Source organism: Aotus nancymaae, unplaced genomic scaffold, assembly GCF_030222135.1.
Source record: "Aotus nancymaae isolate 86718 unplaced genomic scaffold, 86718_ANA_hifiasm-v0.15.2.pri h1tg000210l, whole genome shotgun sequence".
Lineage (NCBI taxonomy): Eukaryota > Metazoa > Chordata > Mammalia > Primates > Aotidae > Aotus > Aotus nancymaae.
Genome location: NW_026988625.1, coordinates 712,999 through 728,920, shown reverse-complemented (window position 1 = coordinate 728,920; position 15,922 = coordinate 712,999). Strand labels below are relative to the sequence as shown.

Sequence of the window (15,922 nt, the reverse complement as noted above, 5' to 3'; positions counted from 1 at the left end):
CGATTCTTCTGCCTCAGCCTCCTGAGTAGCTGGGATTACAGGCTCCTGCCACCACTCTCAGCTAATTTTTGTATTTTTAGTAGAGCTGGGGTTTCACCATGTTGACCAGGCTGGTCTCGAACTCCTGACCTCAGGTAGTCCACCTGTCTCAGCCTCCCAAAGTGCTGGGATTACAGGCATGAGCCACCATGCCTTTGTCCATTTTTTAACCAGATTGTTTTTTTAAATTTTTTTTTGCTGAGTTGTAGGTGTTTTTTTTTTTTTTTTTTTTTTTTTTTTACATATTCCAATAACTAGAATATATAGAGAATATAGATATGTAGTGAATATATATATGGAGGATATAGAATAATGTATTCTAAATAATAACATCTTATCAGGTATATGATTTAAAAATATTTTCCCTCATTCTCTGGGTTGCCTCTGTTGATAGTATCCTTTGAAGCACAAAAGATTTATTTATTTATTTATTTAGAGACAGGGTTTCACTGTTGCTCAGATTGGAGTTCAGTGGACGATCTTGGCTCACTGAAGCCTCAACTTCCCAGCCTCAAGCCATCCTCCCACTTCAGCCTCCCAAGTAGCTGGGACCACAGGCACAGCCACCACACCCAGCTAGTTTTTTTGTATTTTTAGTTGAGATGCTTCATAGCCCAGGCTGGTTTTGAGCTCCTGGATTCAAGTGATCCGCCCACCTCAGCCTCCTAAAGTGCTGGGACCACGGTGTGGGCCACGGCAGGGAGGCAAAGGTTTTTCATTTTCATGAAGTCTGATTTGTCTGTTTTTCTTTTGCTGCCCATGCTTTTGGTGTCATATCCAAGAGATCATTGCCAAATCCAGTGTCATGAAGCTTTTCCTGTTTCCTTCTAAGAGTTTTATAGTCTTAACTCTCACATTTAGGTCCTTTATTTTGAGTTAATTTGTATACGGTGTTAGGTAAAGGTCCAATTTTATATTTTTGCAGGTGGGTATCCAGTTGTGGCACCATTTGTTGAAAAACTGTCCTCTCCCCATTGAATAGTCTTGACACCCTTGTTGAAGATCATTTGACCATTTATTTCAGGACTGAAATTTCTTAAAGATTAAATAATACTGGATCCATCACCCATATTCCTCCATGTCCTGGTGCTCTACGTGGTGAATTCCAGGATTCGGGGCGGGGTGCATCCAGCCCTGTCACGGGGCCCACTCAACAGGAGTCTTGTTTCCGCTTCTTTCAAGTTTCCCGAAGCCAAACCTGGTGTAAGAATTTGAAGCAATGTTTTTCTCAAATTATTTCCATATAAAAGTTGTTCACTTTTCCACTTCCAACTGAATGTAGAGTGGCTAAGCAGTGGCATGGGGTCAGTGTTCATTTTGTCTACAACTGACACTAAAGTTAGATCTTGCCCGGGCACAGTGGCACTTGTAATGCCAGCAGTTTGGGAGGTGGAGGCGAGTGGATCCCCTGAGGTCAGGAGTTCGAGACCAGCCTGGCTAACATGGTGAAACCCCAACTCTACTAAAAAATAAAAAATTAGCCACGCGTGGTGGCGTGTGCCCATCATCCCAGCTACTCAGGAGGCTAAGGCAGGAGAATCGCTTGAACCTGGGAGGCGGAGGTTGCAGTGAGCTGAGATCATGCCACTGCACTCCAGCCTGGGCAACAGAACGAGACTCCATCTCAAAAAAAAAAAAAAATGCCAGATGCGGTGGCTCATGACTGTAATCCCAGCACTTTGGGAGGCTGAGGCGGGCAGATCATGAGGTCAAGCGATCAAGACCATCACCTAGGTAGAGATGGCATGAGCACGAAAAAAATTAAATTATAAAAAGAGAGATCAAGACCATCCTGGCCGACATGGTGAAACCCCATATCTACTAAAAATACAAAAATTAGCTGGGCATGGTGGCACATGCCTGTGGTCCCAGCTACTCGGGAGGCTAAGGCAGAATTGCTTGAACCCAGGAGGCTGAGGTTGCGGTGAGCCGAGATCGCGCCATTGCACTCCAGCCTGGGTAACAAGAGCGAAACTCCATCTCAAAAAAAAAAAAAAAAATTAGCTGGGCATGAAGGCACATGCCTGTAATCCCAGCTACTGAGGAGGTTGAGGCGGGAGAATCACTTGAACCCAGGAGGCGGAGGTTGCAGTGAGCTGAGGTCATGCCACTGCACTCCAGCCTGGTGACAGAGCGAGACTCTGTTTCCAAAAAAAAAGAATAAAGAAAAAGATCTTTAACTTCTAGTCCTGCCACCCCCTGCGTGTTCTTCCCACAGGTACCTCCTTCACACATGCGTTCTCTCTGTAACCCACCACTTTGTCTGATTGGTTGGCAGGTTCCATTTTTCTCTTGTCCCAGCTGTGTGGACAGTGCCACACGCCCTCCTGGAGAACAACGGCTCTTGCGTGCATTTTCCAGTGTTTCTTTTGTCAGAGAGGCCAGCAGAGCCGCGGTTCTTCCAGAACCAGCCCTGAGCTGAGTGAGGAGCACCCGGGAGAGATGGTGAAGATGACCAAGTCCAAAACTTTCCAAGCGTATCTGCCGAACTGTCACCGAACGTACAGCTGCATCCACTGCAGAGCACACCTGGCCAATCATGACGAGCTCATCTCCAAGGCAAGTGACATGCCAAAAAATCGATGGCACAGGCTGGGCGCAGTGGCTCATGCCTATAATCCTAGCACTTTGGGAGGCCAAGGCAGGCGGATCATGAGGTCAGGAGTTCAAAACCAGCCTGACCAACATGATGAAACCATGTCTCTACTAAAAATACAAAAAAAAAAAAATCAGCCAGGCATGGTGGCATGCACCTATAATCCCAGCTACTCAGGAGGCTGAAGCAGGAAAATTGCTTGAACCCAGGAGGCTGAGGTTGCAGTGAGCCTGGGTGACAGAGCAAGACTTTGTCTCAAAAAAAAAAAAAAAAAATTGATGGCGCAATGATTATTTGTCATTGTGGTACCTACTTAGTGGATGAATATTTAAGCATTACATGACCTCCTGAGTCTCCTGTGTCCTGAAAGTCTAATGCCTTCAAGGCAGCATTGGTGAGCGTTTTGTGCATGATTAATTGTGGCTACCCATGATCACAGATGTGATCCCGGCATTGGTGGATGGGTTTCCAGGGCCAGGCAGCTGGGACTCCCAGGAATTAGGAGGGGCAAGATGAATCACTTGTTTCTCAGAGGAGAAAACCAGAGAGGACTGAATGACCAAAAGTTAAGTCTAGAAAAATCTGTGGAAATCATTTAATAATAAGGGTATTAAGAAATTTTAAAAACTCAGCGTGGTTAAGAAAAGGGGTTGCTCAGGAAAATGCCCGAGAGGGCGTGGCTGCTTTGGCAAGGTCTGTGGGAACCTGGGTGAGGCTCTGGCTGGTCTGTGACACATGAGCAGCCTTGAAGATAGAAATAAGATCCCCCAGCCCCTCCTTACTGCACTGGGCTCCTTATTAGCAGTGTCAAACAGCTGTGAATATTTAAACAGGCCAAACATCATGGTGGAGCTGATGCTCACTCAGGCAATGACAGTGTTCTCCACTGATCCTCAGGTATTGACCTCTCCCCCATCCTCACAGGCCATGACCTCCCCTCATCCTCAGGTCATGACCTCTCCCCATCCTCACAGGTCATGATCTCACCCATTCTCAGTCATGAGCTCCCCCATCCTCAAGTTATGGCCTCCCCTCATCCTCAGGTCATCATCTCCCCCCATCCTCACAGGTCGTGACCCCCTACTCATCCTCCTGGGGCATATGAACCAGCTGCTACTTTGGAAACAGTTTGTCAGGAAGTTTTGTTTTCTTCTTTTCAGGAATCATCTTTTTTTAATAGGTATTTTATTTACTCTTTTTTTGTTTTTTTAAGAGACAGGGTTTTACCATGTTGCCCAGGCTGGTCTTATACTCCTGGCCTCAAGTAATCCTCCTGCCTTGGCCTCGCAAAGTGCTAGGATTATAGGTGTGAGCCATCAATCTTGGCCAGGAATTTCTTAGGTTTCCTGTTTAATTCAATGAGAACACTTACCTGCTTGTAGTTTTGCTAGGTAATAGTGAGAGGCTCCTCATTTCTGTTCATCATCTGAGATCGAAACTGTTAAATAAGGCAGAGTTTCTGCCCTCTCATTGCCTCTGGGGCTCCTGTGTGCACTGGGAAGTGTGAGGTGAGAAGTGGAGGGAGCCAGGCACCCTGTTTCCTCGTTGTTTTCCAAGGCAGACTCTGTGGTAATGAGGTGGTGAGAGGCGGAGCTGCTCTGGACCTTCAGGTAGGGGCAGTGAAGCTTGTGGCCTTGGGGAGCCTGGTGACACCTGTGTGTTGGCCGTGACCTAAGCAGGTGACCTGAACGCTGAGCAGGCAGTCAGTGTCGCCCCCATGCATGGTTTTGTTTTGGAAGGATGCCAGGTGTGTTCATCACTACGTGGCCAAAAGGAATTTAAGATGCTTCTGTTGAAGAGCCTGGAGGTCACTGAGTTGTTTTAAAAATTGTATCAAGAGCAGAAGCCTAGCTGGGCATGGTAGCTCACCCCTGTAATTCCAGCACTTTGGGAGGCCAAGGCAGGTGGATCACTTAAGGTCAGGAGTTCAAGACCAGCCTGACCAACATGGTGAAACACCATCTCTACTGAAAATACAAAAACAAATTAGCTGGGCATGGTGGCACATGCCTGTAATCCCAGCTATTCGAGAGGCTGAGACATGATACTAGCTTGAATTTGGGAGGCAGAGGTTGCAGTGAGCCGAGACCACACCACTACACTCCAGCCTGGGTGAAAGAGCGACACTCTGTCTCAAAAAAAAAGCAGAAGTCTGCTTAGAAGTCATTTGGTGCCAAATGAGCGCTCAGGATAAAAAAGTGCCAAGAACTAAGTTCTCCGAGCGCTCAGGCTGCCAGGAGGGATTGGACCTCATGCCTCTGCAGGCGATGGGCTGGGTGAGGTGGCAAGACGACTAGAGGAAGCTCCCCTCCCTTCCGTGGTGATTCTTTCAAGGATTCACTGAGACCATGAGAATAGCTGCCACACAGAACAGAATCCAGTACCTTCAAGGTGAGAGGCACTGTCTCTACAGCCTCTAAGTCCATATTTGTCACTAACAAAGGATCCCCTGGCTTGAGGGAGCCTGCTCTTGCTGTAGGCAGCTCTGGTTATTAGAAGGCTCCATCTAGTTAGCAAATTCTGATCTGTGGTCCAAATCTGCCACACCACCTGTTTATGTAAAGTTTTAATAGATCACAGCTGTGCTCATCTGTTTACAGAGTAATTAGAACAGGGTCCATATGTCCCCCAAAGCCTAAACTACTTATTTCCTGGCCCTACTTTACAGAAGGAGTTTGCTGGCCTCAACTCTGATAAGACAGCTCTGAGTCTGAATCCTAGAACTGCTCCTGTCTCTGAGCCAAACCCTATTTAAAAATAAGGACTTTCGGTAGGTGAGAATCAGGAAATTCAGTCTAGAAAACTGAAGACTGATATGGATGTGGGAAAAGTCTGTAAGATGATTATTTTTTTTTTTTTTTTGAGACAGAGTCTCACTTTGTTGCCAGGCACCAGGCTGGAGTGCAGTGGCACAATCTCGGCTCACTGCAACCTCTGCCTCCCAGGTTCAAGCAATTCTCCTGCCTCAGCCTCCCGAGTAGCTGGCACTACAGGCGCACACCACCACGCCCAGCTAATTTTTGTATTTTTAGTAGAGACGGGGTTTCACCATGTTGGCCAGGATGGTCTCGATCTCTTGACCTCGTGATCCGCCCACCTCGGCCTCCCAAAGTGCTGGGATTACAGGCTTGAGCCACCGCGCCCAGCCGTAAGATGATTATTAGACTGAATATAGAATAATATTCCTAATCCTAGAAAGCCACTTAAGGGAATACTCGTTTTTAAGCCCATATGCTTAAAACACAAGTTTATTTCATGTTCAGTGAAGTAAGTGAGATGTCTACCAAGGACAACTGGGGGCTTTGCTTTTTTTTTTTGCTGCTGTTGCTTTTGAGACGGAGTCTCGCTCTGTCGCTCAGACTGAAGTGCAGTGGTACCAGCCCCGTTCACTGCAACCTCTGCCCCCTAGGTTCAAGCAGTTCTTCTGCCTCAGCCTCCTGAGTAGCTGGGAGTACAGGTGCCCACCACTACACTCGGCTAATTTTTTGTATTTTTAGTAGAGACAGCGTTTCATCATGTTGGCCAGGCTGGTCTTGAACCCCTGACCTCAAGTGACCTGCCCACCTCAGCCTCCCCAAGTGCTGGGATTACAGGTGTGAGCCACCACACCCAGCCTATTTCTATTTTTTAGAGGCAGGATCTCGCTCTGTTCCCAGGCTGGAGTGTAGTTATGCAGCTATGGCTTTCCGAACTCCTGAGCTCAGGCAGTCCTCCTGCCTCAGCCCATTTTTGTTGTTGTTTTTTGGTTTTCTAATTATGAACACTGTAACCTGTGGCCATTCTTGTCACATTTCATTATGTACTCAAGCTGGTTTATTGTTTACAGTAAATTCTTAGAAGTGGGACTGCTGGGTCCTATAGTATGTGCCCTTTACATTTTGATATTGTCAAATCATGGTTCAGTCAACATTCATCATAGCCCTTTGCCTTTGTGCTAAGGTGTGGCCAAAAACCCCAAAAAAGGGCCGGGCAAGGTGGTTAACACCAGCCAATACAAAACCGTCTTTCTTTGTTTTATACAGAAATATTGCTTTCTTTTCTTTCCAGTGAAATTTAGATATGAAAATCTGCCAATGTATATCATAGATGACATATACAGTTTGCTTCATGGGAGTGGTATTGAGTGAGCATCTCTTACCAAATGACCTAAGACATTTTTAAATGACAACCTCCATTATAAACTGTAATGTAAGCCAGGCTACGGGGGCTCACGCCTGTAATCCCAGCACTTTGGGAGGCCAATGTGGGCAGATCACTTGAGGCCAGGAGTTTGAGAGCAGCCTGGCCAACATGGCAAAACCCTATCTCTAAAATATCCTAGCTCTAAAAATACACAAATTATCTGGGTGCGGTGGTGTGTGCCTGTAATCTGTTACTGGAGAGGCTGAGGCAGGAGAATCTCTTGAACCCAGAGGCAGAGGCTGCAGTGAGTCCAGATGGTACCATTGTACTCCAGCCTGCGTGACAGAGTAAGACTCCATCTCTTTTTTTTTTATCCCTACCCCCACCTCCAAGACTCTGTCTCAAAACAAGTAAAACCCCCAAAAATGTTTGATTTGGTTTGCATCTTTGATTATGTTTGAGGTCAATTGAGACGAGATGGGCACTGGAGCAGGAGTTCCCACCTGTTCTGTGAGGGCAAAGGTCATGGGGAGTGAGTGACCTGAGTGCATCAAGGGGTACAGATGCCCTATTCTGGCTCCTTCATGCTCAGTCACCTTAGAATACGTGAATATATCATGAGCTGTTTCTGAGCTCATGATGTTTTCCTGGTGAGATGTCACTGGAAGGGCCTTTCTCTAAGTAAGGGGCTGTCTTGTGCTGTGACTTTTTTTTTTTTTAAAGACAATTTAACTCTTGTTGCCCAGGCTGGAGTGCAGTGGTGCAGTGTTGGCTCACTGCAACCTCCTCGTCCTGGGTTCAAGTAAGTCTCCTGTTTTAGCCACCTAAGTAGCTAGGGTTACAGGCACCCGCCACCATGCCCAGCTAATTTTTGTATTTTTAGTAGAGATGGGGTTTCACCATGTTGGTTAGTCTGGTCTCGATTTCCTGACCTCAGGTGATCTGCCTGCCTTGGCCTCCCAAAGTGCTGGGATTACAGGCGTGAGCCACTGTGCCACCATGGCTGTGACTTTTAAAACATTTCAATGGGAAAGTATGGACACTTCCCCCTAATATCTGACAGTGACGCTTCTGAACTGCTGCACAAGAGGCGGTGAGGAGAGTATTCTGAGATCTGTGGGTTTTCAAGTAGAGAAAATCTTTCATGATCCCCACTCAGAACCCCTCTAATCAGGTAGAGCTGTGCAAACACAGGAAACCATTTAAAAACTGATTTTGCCATGATTCCACAGTAATAGTCACTTGAAGAATGTTGATGCAGCAGAGTCAGCCACTTCCTGACCGTCTACACTCAAAAACAGCTTGCAGCTTTGTTAAGTGGCTGTTATTATTACAAGTGGAATTCTGGAGGTGGACGCCAGTGTCTGCTCCCAGTGACCCATCCTGGTGCAGCTAACAGAACCCTGGTGGCGGGGCAGGGCTTCCCTGGCTCTGCACAGCACCTCTTCTTTCCAGAAAGCACTCACAGCCAATCTCACAGGGCTTTCTTCTTTCAGTCCTTTCAGGGGAGCCAGGGACGCGCCTACCTCTTCAATTCCGTGTGAGTATCCTGGCTCAGCCTGGGGGGTGGCGCGGGCCCCGGAATGGCCCAGATGGCACCTACACAGTGCCCTGTGTAGAATCACCTGGGTTTTTCTGGGTCCTAAAAGGACCCACTGTCCCCCGCCTGGGAGTTTCTGAAAGCTCGCTAAGGATCTTGCCCCCCAGCCTGTTCCATCATTCTTTCCCAGTGGCGGGCAGGGCTGGGGGAGAGGTGTGGTGCTGCTCCCTGGCCAGTTTCCTGTTTTGGGGGAACTCCTAGGGGGACAGGGCAGGGCCTGCTGAGGGAGGGGGGGCCGGGGGCGGGGCCTGGCCAGGGGCGGGCTGGGCCTCCAGCGCGGTGGCCCCTCTGTCCCCACAGGGTGAACGTGGGCTGCGGCCCCGCAGAAGAGAGGGTCCTTCTCACCGGACTGCACGCAGTCGCCGACATCTACTGTGAGAACTGCAAGACCACGCTCGGGTGGAAATATGTGAGTGCCGCTGGCTCTAAGGGACACTTAATGCCACATGGGGACGTGCCACCGAGCTACACCTTCCGCTGCAGTGTGGCCCTCGGTACCAGTCACAGCACTTTCAGAAACTCCAGTTCCTCAGGCGGGGACGGGAGGTTGAGGCTGCAAGTGAGCCATGATCTCACCACTGCACTCCAGCCTGGGCGACAGTAAGACCCCGGCCCCAAACAAAAAACAAAAACACCACATTTTCAACCCCATTTCTTCCTAAACAGGGCTCTCTGCACCCTGATCTGGCCTCCAAAGTCAACAAACCTGGCGCCCTCAGGCCCTGCACCCTCCTGCCCTGCTCCCTCCTCCACCGTCCTAAAGTCTCTCTTCCAGGCTCCACTATATCTGGCTGACCTTTGTGACCGAGTCCTCCCCTCCCCCAGGCCACCTCAGACTCCATGGTTTTGACACTCTGGCTATCTGGTAGATGTTCCCATCCCCCTTCTTTTTTTTTTTGAGATGGTCTCCAACTCCTACCTCAAGTGAGTCTCAGCCTCCAAAGTGCTGGCATTACAGGCATGAGCCACGTGCCTGGCCTGCCTGCCTTTTTTGAAGGAGGCTTTCCCATTCTGGCTCTGGTGTTCTTTGGGTCCAGGCCGCCTGCTCTCCCTCTTTCCTGAACTTCTGATCATCTCTGGTCTCCCAGATTCCTTGTGAGCTGTGGAAGACCACAGTTCGTACCATGGAAACAGGCTCCATGAGACAGGCACGCATCCCAGCCCTTCCCCCTGGTCAGCCCCATACCCGTCTGTGGGCCCCACTTCCAGAAACCCCTGCCTTCCCTGCATGGCCACCACACTGCATTCCCCGCCACAGCTGCACCCACTGCTTCCTGCTGGCACAGGCCCTCCTGTGTCTGCCACACCTGGGGCTGCCGTTTGGGTAGGCAGGACCTGTCTTGGTCGTCTGTGTCCCTAGCAGCAGGCCACACAATCAGCATAACAAAATGATGAGGATGTGTTTGTGGGAGAGAGAACTCCCAGTGTGTTTAGGGCCTTCTCCAGATACCCTGGGTTTTTTGAGACGGTCTTGGTCAGTCTCAGCTCATTGCAGCTTCAGCCTTCTGGGCTCAAGTGGTCCTCCTACCTCAGCCTCCCAAGTAGCTGGACAATTGGCACACCACACTTAGCTAATTTATTTATTTGTTTTTTTTTATAGAAGAAAATCAAACTATGTTGTGTAGGCTTGTCTCAAACTCCTGGACTCAAGCGATCCTCCTGTCCTGGCCTCCCAAAGTGCTGGGATTACAGGTGTGCACCACTGTGCCCAGGTCCCAGATGTCTTTGGCTCTCCCTGTATTTGCCTTCACTCTAGTTATGCACGGAATTCCTGGAGTGTAGTCCTCTGCATATCTTCAAGCCTCTTAAATTACCCCACAGGTAGTAAATGTCCAATAAACAGATCTGCACTTACACTGTCCTACAAGTAATCCCAGCACTTTGGGAGGCTGAGGAGGAATCACTTGAGCCCCAGAGGTCAAGGCTGCAGTGAGCTATGACCCCACACCACTGCACTCCAGCCTGGGTGACAGAGTGAGACCCTATCATCTCAAAACAAAGGAATAGAAAACCTTTTAGCATATGTGCTGCCCGAGCAAGCACACGAAAACCTTTTAACAACAAATGCAAAGTAACCCTACACTGCCTCGAGGGACTTCTCCCCCAGAACAGACCCTCCCGGGTGAGTGGCGGCTCAGGGAACGTCTGGGTATAGTTAATAGTACAGACTTGGGTTTTGTTGTTGTTGTTTGTTTTGGTTTTTTTGCCAAAAAAAAGTGAAAACTTCTGTCTTGAAACCTTTGTCTCTTGTTTTTCAAGGAACATGCCTTTGAGAGCAGTCAGAAATACAAGGAAGGAAAATTCATCATTGAGCTTGCTCACATGATCAAAGACAATGGCTGGGAGTAAAGTGAGAACTTTTCCTTCTCCTTCGAATGCTATTTTGTGAAAGAAACTGAATGTAATGGAAACTTAGGAGCATCTGACAGCCTTTCTTGCCCTCTGACCTCAAAGGCTAGTTGCATTTCTGTGGGTAAGGTGTCCCATCTGATCTGTTCTCTTTGTGTACACGGTTGCTTCTGAAAATTTTCAGTGAGCTTTTTCAAGTTCTAGAGAAAGAATTAACCAACTGATGACTTATCCGCCTAGTTAATACCTTCCTTTTATCTTTGTCTTCAGTATAGTTGGGATCAGCTTTTTTTTAGGTTCAGTAGGAAACCAAACTGAGTCTTTGAAGACCATAGGGACAGGGTGTCTCTGGATAGCAAGTCTTACCTTTCCCTTTTTTAGAGAAAAGGTATTGTAGCCCACCCTCCACCTGCTTTTTTTCTTAAATTCACAGAACTTCAAATTGGCTATTCCTCTTGCAAATGAATTGTTAAAGTACAGTGTTCATTTAAGAGTCTTCCAGAGGCCAGCACTGACATTTTAGATACACTATAGAGAAATGTGTCTAGTGGAACATCTTGTTTATTTATGCCAATAGATTCCTTATCTAGAAAGCAAGTGAGCTAGTTCTTAGAGAAGGCTGTCCCAGGGGCCTGCAGATGTGCCGTTACTGAGGGGACAGCCTCACAGGGTCTGGTACTGGGGGTTGCGCCCTCAGCGGGGAAGCAGCTTAGGTATCAAGCAGTTACTGAGTGGCTGGTCCATGTCATTAGAGTAACCCACTGGACCGAGTAAAAGTCACATTTAATTTTCTACCCTGGATGTACTTGAAGAAAAAGAATTATTTTGCATATGAAAGAGTCCAGAACCCACAGGAAAAACTTCAAAACTTGAGATTTGCCAGAATGTTTTAAAATTCGCTCAGAAAAGGTTAAAATGACAAGACAAGTTTAGCCTTTGTGCATGCAGACGGCTGGCCTGCTGGACGCATCGCCCCTCCCTGCCTGGTGCTGTCCCATGTCACATGAACTGATAGAGGGGCCTGTGGAATCTCCTAAGGCCTGTGTTTCTGCCATATATTTTATTATAAATTCCAGTCCATCCATCTACCTGCCCTCCACTGGGAGTGGGCACCCCATAAGGGGTTTAGGCCACCTTGCAGAGGATGGAGGCCAAAAGCCACTCCCAGATAAGTTTGGTTTTCAACATTTAGTAGCTTTTGTCTCAGAGCAGAGGGGAGGCAGAGGAACAGCAGCTAGGAGAGCACTGAGCCTGGATATATGTCTCAACCTGGCAAGTGGCTCTGAAGCTGCCTTCAGACAAAGCTAGTCTAGGGGCAAGAGTGTGAGCTGGTAGACAAGAACCTCCTGCCCAGCTTCACACCTCCCCCAACTGCAGCCCCTCCTAAAAACTCAGACCTGTGGCCCGGGCAGGCATTGGACTGTGCCCACTCAAGTTCACTGCCCACATAGAGCATACCTTTGGGTACTATCTATCTATCTATCTATCTATCTATCTATCTCTTTGCCCAGGCCTCAAAGCCTTGGAATGTGGGAAGTGCCACTGCCCTGGTGGGCACAGCACTGAGATGTATCAACTCAGCAGGAGTGAGAGGCAGTTCCTTTAAAGCACATCTTCTGTTTAGGAAGGTAATCCTTGTACTGTCTCGTAAGCCTCCACATCCTGCTGTGGCCCTGCAAGCTGCTTTCTCCCTGCGCTAGCCTCCCCAGTGTGTTTAGGCTGGCCCAGCACATCCCCGTCCTCCTGAGCTCGCGTGCAGCCATCCAGAACCTGGGAGTCACTGCAGGCTGCCGGGCTCTCACTGCCATGGTCTCAAGCCTTGAAGAGGCTCCACCCATGAGCTGGCACATGAAGTAAGTTAGCAACACCTGTGGCTTCAGTCAATTGTTTTGAGACTGTGAAGAGGCTGAAAGACACCTTCCCAGCTGGAGGAAGGAGTTCACTGAAAACTTAGCTTAAACTGACCCTTCCCTTCGAGTCTTCATTCCTTTCCCACGTGGGAACCCAGCCTCAGATGCCTCGGGGACTAGGGGAAACAGTTAGGGGGCTCATGCCAGTGTGAGGACAGCAAGGTCCTGAGCGACTCAAGATGCTTCACTTAAATTGAAGAATCTTCTAAAACTCTTCCGACCGATTTTTGTGTATACTAAAATTCTATTTAAAGCTTTTCTATGTTTTGGGCGAGTTTACTGCTCCTTCTGTTTGAGCACTTTGGTTTTTGTACTGTCTTTTGTGATGGCACTGATTGATGATTGATTGATTGATGATTGAACATTTTTTACTGGTAGTCTTATGATGACTTTTTTTTTTTTGTAATTTATACCAACAAAACTTTTATCACTTTTTTTGTTGGTCTTCTGCAAAATACAAGCTCCTTTTTAAACCAAATGAACTGACCATGAGCTGGCTTCAGGGGAAGTGCTATTCATAAGACCATATCCACCACCCTCTTAAATTCCTAAACAATAGCATCTGGGACTTTTTTATTTAAAATCTTCCTTGAGAACAGGGAGGTGATGTCAGGGTTACAAATGTATTTAAATGAAACACTAGTGTGTCCGGCACAGTGCATTTGCTTTAGGAATGTGGTTTAGTGTTGTTTTATACACACAGTATTTTTATACCTTAATGCTTATTCTTTATGGTATCTGTCAGATATTAGAATCAGAAATAAGAATCTTCCCAAAATCCTTTAATTTACCTGATGCCCTCATCAGGTCGTTACAAAATCCAAGTGGTTTTAATATCTAGAAAACTACAAATTAAGCTCTAAAACAAACTACAGAAATGTAAACCTTCACTTGCCCAAAGGTCCTTGGGGGGCCTATCGTCTGCCCCAGGGGCAGACAGCCCTGAAGCCCTTCCTGCACTGTGCAGACCACTGGTGAGGCTGGAATATCACCCCCGCAGCTTCACGGAACAAAACTGCCGAGCGCAGGCATGGGGCCTTCAGCCTCCTCTGTCCTCTAGCCACACTGCCAGCCCTTGGTCCTTATCTGTGTGAGGTTTACAAATAAAGCTTCTGATGTCAAATGTTTGTTTAAATTGTCCCCTCAGTGGATGAGGCCATGACCTGATCCAGAAGGCTGAGCTCAGGCTCTCTGTGGCGCCACAGAGAGCAGAGGGCTGTCTTTAGATGGAGCTCTGGGGCCAAGGGCGGCCTGGTCCTACTTCTCTGCCCCCATCATCGGGGGATTTGAGTGTGGCCAGAGAATAGAGTCAGAGCCAGCCAGGGTGTCAGGGTCCTTCCAAATCTCCTCCTCCCTCCCTGTTGAGGCCTTCACCCCCTGCTCCCTGCCCGCCCCCCTCCCCATACCTCAGGCACTGGCTCAGAGGCCTACAGGTGTGTGGACCCCTGGGTGGTCACTGTCCTACTGCACCCCTCCTGTGCAGGCCCAGCTTGGTGTCTCTGAGTCTCTTACAAGCGAGTTACTGCCAAGCTGGACCAGGCCTCACTGAGGGCAGTGCCTGGCAGGAGGCATGGAGGGCATCAGAAGTCACTCTAGAGCCCAGTCGCAGGCAGGGGTAAGCGGCTGGAGAGGCGGTGGAGCGAGCCGGGTTGTAGTCCTTGTTCTCAGCATGATGAAAGGCCAGGGGCTGGTGTGCAGCAGGGTGACAAGGGGCAGACAAGCCTCCAGCAGTCATCAAATAGCCTATGGCAGTAGACCGGGGGAGGGGGCAGGGAGGCAGATGAGGTGCCACCTGACCTCCAGGGAGACAAAAGGCTCAGCCCTGCAGCTTCAGCATCAGTGATGATGGGAAAAGGAACGGCAGAGGGGCAGCCTGGAAGTTGCTGACAGGTTTAAGATGATACAGGGTGATGAAAATGAGAAAACCAAGAAAAAGGTCTAAGTTAGGACTTTTACTTAGTGTTAAGATCTAGAAGCGGGGCGGTAGCCTCAGGACAAGATAGAACCCAAGAGGCGAGCCTCAGGCGAGGAGCGCCCCTGACATCAGAGAACACTGATATAGGCTGAAGATGGAAGAAGCCAGCCAGGGGTGCATTTAACAGAAAAATGGGGGTCAAAGGAGGGGTCTTTCTTTCTGTTAGGAGATGCTAATACAGCTGGCCCAAGGCCATCAGAGTCTGTGACAGGAGGAGCAGAGTCCTGGAGCCCAATGTCCGGTCCTGAGGGCAGCAAGGCCCCCTTCTCAGTGGGAGGGTGGGGAGAGGGTCAGCCACTTGTTCTCATGGCCGTAGACACTGGCCTCAACCAGTGTGGGTCCCCTCAAGATTCTGATGGGGCAGAGAGAAGCCAGGCAGGCTTGGGATGAAGCCCAGGTGCTACGTGGCCAGAGCAGGTGCCTCGGGCCCCAAGAGCAGGAAAGGTGTTTAAAAGTAACGTCAATGGTGCAATCCAGCACTGGCCATCAGAAGCCCCTAAGGTTTTGTCATAACAGACTGAGGAACCCACCCTGCAGAGGCTTAGGCTCAGAAGGCCCAGGGTCTGAAAACTTGTCCCAGGTGATGGTGTTAGTCAGGGGACCATATTCGTTGTATAAATAGGCAGTCCCTGAGAAGATGACAGAAGAAGGGGTAAGAAAACCAGAGTTACAGCTGCGTGTGGTGATGCACGCTTGTACTCCTAGCTACTTGGGAGGCTGAGGCAGGAGGATCACTTGAGCCCAGGAGGTCAAGGCTTCAGTGAGCCATGATCACATCACACCACTGCACTACAGCCTCGGCAACAGAGCAAGACCCTGTCTTAAAGAGGAAAACGGAATCTGGAGAGACAGTCCTTTCTCACTAACCTGGCCTGCCTACTGGAGGCCTGGGGTGCCAGCCTGTGTTCAAGGCAGGCCTTGTGCCTGGAGGTCCCAGCAGTGGGCTCTGCCTGGGCCAGGTCCTGGAAACAGGGCCAAGCCCCTCGGCAACAGGTCGAGCGATAGGGAGTCTGTGGGCTCCCAGGGGCCAGGAAAGGGGATGCAGGCAGCAGGTACAAGCTTTACTGGATGGCAACGGAGGGCAGCAAGAAGGCTAGAAACAGATGTGGACGCAAGCCCCAGCCCTGCAGCCCACCAAGGTCCACAGTGGCCAACCTGCTGCTACCAGGAGCTGAAGTCCCCAAAACCCCGACTGGGCTTCTTCTTGGACGTGGGGACAATAGCACTGGTTGAGGGCTCTTCCTCTGCCACTCGCTTCCTGGGAAGAGAAGAAGCTGCTAGGAGCCCACGCCCTCCCTCGGCCCCTGCTTAACCCATCTGTGTCTGCACAC

General features: G+C 49.1%; 2 protein-coding genes across 4 annotated transcripts in view; one reads left to right on the top strand and one right to left on the bottom strand.

The window, feature by feature from the left end:
- YPEL1 (yippee like 1) overlaps positions 1-13,743 on the top strand; it is a 26,084-nt gene extending 12,341 nt beyond the window's left edge. The window contains exons 2-5 of the mRNA XM_012466488.3: positions 2,318-2,598; positions 8,254-8,297; positions 8,658-8,766; positions 10,617-13,743. Coding sequence (XP_012321911.1) covers positions 2,482-2,598; positions 8,254-8,297; positions 8,658-8,766; positions 10,617-10,706 — 360 coding nt within the window. The 5' untranslated portion in view covers positions 2,318-2,481 and the 3' untranslated portion in view covers positions 10,707-13,743. The remainder of the gene's footprint in view (positions 1-2,317; positions 2,599-8,253; positions 8,298-8,657; positions 8,767-10,616) is intronic.
- The window catches only part of PPIL2 (peptidylprolyl isomerase like 2), a 35,154-nt gene continuing 32,615 nt past the window's right edge, over positions 13,384-15,922 (bottom strand). Inside the window, exons 20-21 of one of the 3 annotated variants that reach the window (XM_012466484.2) lie at positions 15,747-15,845; positions 13,384-14,359 (exon numbers count right to left, since the gene is read on the bottom strand). In XM_012466484.2, coding sequence (XP_012321907.2) covers positions 14,281-14,359; positions 15,747-15,845 — 178 coding nt within the window. In that variant the 3' untranslated portion in view covers positions 13,384-14,280. Of the gene's footprint in view, positions 15,850-15,922 lie in introns of all 3 variants that reach the window. The other 2 variants (XM_012466487.3, XM_012466483.3) reach the window with 2 other exon arrangements.